This window comes from Gossypium arboreum, chromosome 6, assembly GCF_025698485.1.
Source record: "Gossypium arboreum isolate Shixiya-1 chromosome 6, ASM2569848v2, whole genome shotgun sequence".
Lineage (NCBI taxonomy): Eukaryota > Viridiplantae > Streptophyta > Magnoliopsida > Malvales > Malvaceae > Gossypium > Gossypium arboreum.
In genome coordinates, this window is record NC_069075.1 from 61599357 (window position 1) to 61603783 (window position 4427).

The window sequence follows — 4427 nt, forward strand, 5'->3', positions numbered from 1 at the left end:
TATTTCCTTATCATAATTTATATCTGTTAAAAGTGGGACGCGGTTTTCCAAAACGATAATTGTTTTCAAAATACTACGTTTTCGCAACACTTTTGAAATGCTTCCGCAACAACAGAGTTTCAAAAGTAATGACAATTTAAAATAAATAACGAATAGCTAGATTGATTTGAGTTCTAACAAAGAGGCTTTAAATTTCCAAATGGGTTTTTATTAGTAAGAGCTAGCTTTCGAAAAGCACTCCAATGTGACACCTCCAGATTCGGCCATAACGTCTAGGCCAGGTTTGGGGTGTTACAACTTTCAACTATTTCCAACTTTTCTTATTATGCACAGATCATTCAAACTTTCATAACTGTGATAACGTTACCAGTCAGAACAACTTTAATTCATAATAACATCATCCGATTAGAACAAATCTAATAGATATATCTCTGTATATACTTTCTAGAATATCAATTCTTGATTCAGACTATCCGTCTACACAGAATTCATTCTCTTATATGGGATATACTTGAATACATATAACCCAAATCACATTCCAACTAACCAGTTTGTTCTGGCAAAACAACTAAGTTGATTTCAACTAACAAATAATAACATATCAAAATGCTCCTTTCTTCATGCTATTAAAACAATTCAAACACACAATCTTTCAAAATTCTATTATGCTAATCAAAGGCCTTTACTATAACACCCCTTACCCGGCTTAGACGTTATGGTCGGATCCAACGTGACACATTGAAATGTTTTATCGAAAACCTTGTTTTCATTGAAAACCCTTAAAAAGAGAAAATTAAGTAAAATTCAGTTTGTATTTAATTTCAAAGCGTAGTAATGACAATGAAATAATATCTAGCAAATAGGCCTTATTACAATCTGGACTGAAATAACTTAAAATACTAGAAATTATAAGCTTAAGAAAACAAGTCCAAGTCTTCTTGCTAGTTGGCCACCTCGGAGTCCCTCTAACCATCGAACCACCTACTGAAGATCACTTGAGAAAAATAAAAGAGGGGGGTGAGTTTTTGAAAACTCAGTGTGTACAACCCTCGGCAAATAGTAAAGCATGCAATAGCAAGTCTTTTTGGGCCTGAGCCCAATTCAATATCAGAACAGATACAAAGCAATCAAATATGTACGAATCCTACCCATCCAACCACTACACACCATCTCCATCCCCTGATACACACCATGTGGGGATATAAATATCGACCCACCCATCCGATACACTCCAATGGTAGCTCGGTTGTGGTACTACCTAATGTTGCCGCAAGCTGCTACTCATATATTAGGCTTAAAAAAGCCACCGGTAGATCCACAATCATCAAACACCTATGCAATCCTCATATTCTTCCTCCGTTCCATAAATGCCAATCCATATGCAACCTAATCAGACTGTCATATGAATGTAGCAGGTATACATGTAACATCCATAAATCTTACATACCGCACATAGGGGTATTTTAGTCATTTTCGCCCTTAGGGGCATTTCGGTAATTTCTCTTTATTATAGGTTAATTACTTACCTTGGCCCGTTAACAAGTCCTCGTTGGCTAAAGTGAATAAAAACTATGCACCAGGTGAGTCATTAAGACCGCTTAAGTACCATGCTCGCCCTAGATCCAATCCTAGATATTCATATACCCATTGCCACACCTTAACCTTATGACTCGTCCACGTCGCAATTAATTAATTAAGTTTTATGTCCGTTTAACCAGTTTTAGATACTAGGCCCATAACCCCCTTACCAAGCCCAAACAAGTCTACATACATGCATATGGCCCACTAGGCCCAATCTCATTCATATGGCCCATTAGGCCCAAATTACATTCGTATGGCCTATTAGGCCTAAATCACATTCATAGTCATGCTTTCATACAATTTCTCATCACTTAGTATCAAGTTTCCAATTTTGCCTATTATGTGCCCTACAGCCCATCGGGCCTATTAAGCCCATTTTGGCCCGGTTGGCCAATACACGACCCTAGCCTATGGTATCGCTTATGGGGCCTCATATCACCTATCAGTTTCCCCTTACGAGTGCTCACACACTCGTAGGTCTATTGTAGCCAAACTTCCATCTTTTCGGTATTTCAGTATTTCGGTTTTTTTGCATTTCAGGATTTTCCGATCTACTGTGTGTGTGCAGTATATGTACACACCTAGTAATAAAGCGTGCTGTGATCTCCCTAGCCACGAACCTACAATTGATTTCACTCAAAGATTAATCACACATACTTATCGAGTACTTTTACCAAAAGCTAAAATCTCACCTTAACCTTACCTGAAACTCCAAGCCTTAATAGCTTTTCTTGATCACTAATCGCGAGTACTTCCCAGACCTGCATTAACCTTTATCGTTAAAAACATAATGGGTGACTTGTATCCAACAGTAGTCACCCTTTCCTATTAAAGCCCATTCAGCCAATCTTACCAAAGTGAAGAACACTTACCAAAGTCCCAACACCTAAGGAGCAAATCGGTAAAGATCCAAAAGACTGAGATTCAGTACTAATCCCTTTACCAAAATCGATTTAGAAAGAGTAAGGGACAGGAGTAACCGATACTAGCAAAAACTGATTGAAAAAGCAAGCACTTACACTAGAATTGGTCGAAGTAGAGGGAGTAGTGGCAGCATAGAAGGTATTCAGCTTTTGAGATTTGTATGGTGAAATTGGTTATTTGGCATAAAGAAGAAGAGAAGAAGGAATTGGCCAAACCAACGGTGAATCAAAGAGAATTTGAGTAGATGAAAAATGGAAAATCTGCACAAAGTAAGAGAGGAAGAACAATGGTTTCGCCTTTAAGAGAGGAAGAACAAGGGATTTCAGCTTTTAGATCTTTGGAGAGAAAGGTGTTTTTGGTAACATAGAGAGGGAGAATTCGACATTAGCCTGGAATCCCCACAATTGGCACCTATATATAGACTATAGCCGAATTTCCTATCACCAAATTCCCAATTTGGCTCCACCTCTCTTCATTCCTCATCTCCTAATTTTTCTCCCTGATAGCTCCTTAATCCCTTCCATAAATTTCTCCTCTTATTACTCCCTACAGAGTTCGTATCCAAGCCACTAATGACCATCTGGAGAGCAAAAATAAATCCTCCTTTTGAGCAAGGAGGGATTCAAACCCCGGACCTCCTTGTCATGCATGTAATGCCACTTGCCACTCCAACACAAGGCTTTCTCGTGTCCAAATCCTCCATTTATTTAAAAACCAACGTACTTGCAAACAAGGTTCTTTTGATTATTAAACTATAACTTCCTTCACCCCTAAGTTCGAACTCCAAAACTAACCCAAGCCTATTAACACATTAATAACACTTAACTAGCAATATTAAGCACACATTTTATCAATACTAAAATAATAAGAAAGTTTAGGATTTTAGGGCGTTACAACTCTACCCCCTAAAAGAATTTTGTCCTCGAAATTACCTGATCCAAAGAGTTGAGGGTATTGATGTCGCATTGCCTCCTCAGGTTCCCAGGTAGCCTCCTCGGCCTTGTGATTATGCCACATCACTTTGACTAATGGAACGGGCTTCCTCCTTAATACCTTAACTTCATGTCCAATTATTTGTATGGGCTTCTCCTCGAAAGTTAGGTCTACCCTAACATCGATTTCCTCAACCACCACGACATGTGAAGGATCTGAGCGATACTGCCTTAGCATGGAAACATGAAAAACGTTGTGGATTTGGCTTAGCTCAGAAGGTAATTCTAGCTGATAAGTGATTGGCCCAATCCGCCTCACAACCCAATATGGCCCAATGAACCTTGGGCTTAGCTTCTCCTTCCGTCCAAACATTAACACCTTCTTCCATGGAGAGACCTTAAGAAAAACTAAGTCCACCACTGCATACTCTATCTCTTGATGCTTAAGGTCAGCATACGACTTTTACCTTATCCTCAGTATCTGCTACTAACTCTGGGCCCAAAATTCTTCGTTCGCTCAACTCCGTCCAACATGTTGGAGTTCAACACCTTCGCCCATACAATGCTTCATACGGAGCCATCCCAATACTCGCTTGATAACTATTATTGTACGTGAATTCGGCTAACGGAAAATAGTCTTCCCAGCTACCTTGGAACTCAATTACACACCCTTTCAACATATCTTCCAAAACTTGGATCACCCTCTCCGACTGTCCATCAGTTTGAGGGTGGAATGCAGTACTGAAGTTCAACCTAGTACCCAACGCCTCATGCAAGTTCTTCTAAAATTGCAAAGTGAAATGTGGGTCTTATCAGATATTATGGAAACTGGCACTCTATGTAATCTTACAATCTCCGCCACATACAACCTGGCACTTCCAGAGTGGAATCTTTACTGGTTGAAGCAATCCTGAAGGAAACTGATGCTCCACCTTCACCTTTTGACAAACCGAGCATTTACTTACGAACTCCATAACCTCGCGCTTAAGT

The 4427-nt window shown here is 39.4% G+C and overlaps 1 protein-coding gene across 1 annotated transcript; it reads right to left on the minus strand.

The window, feature by feature from the left end:
- Positions 1–2189: 2189 nt before the first annotated feature.
- On the minus strand, positions 2190–3810 carry LOC108484907 (uncharacterized). Its single transcript, XM_017788791.1, has 4 exons — positions 3438–3810; positions 2454–2518; positions 2274–2342; positions 2190–2201 (listed from the first exon to the last, which is right to left on the minus strand). Exons 1-4 carry the CDS (start codon positions 3808–3810, stop codon positions 2190–2192), a joined length of 519 nt encoding a protein of 172 aa, XP_017644280.1.
- Positions 3811–4427: the final 617 nt, after the last annotated feature.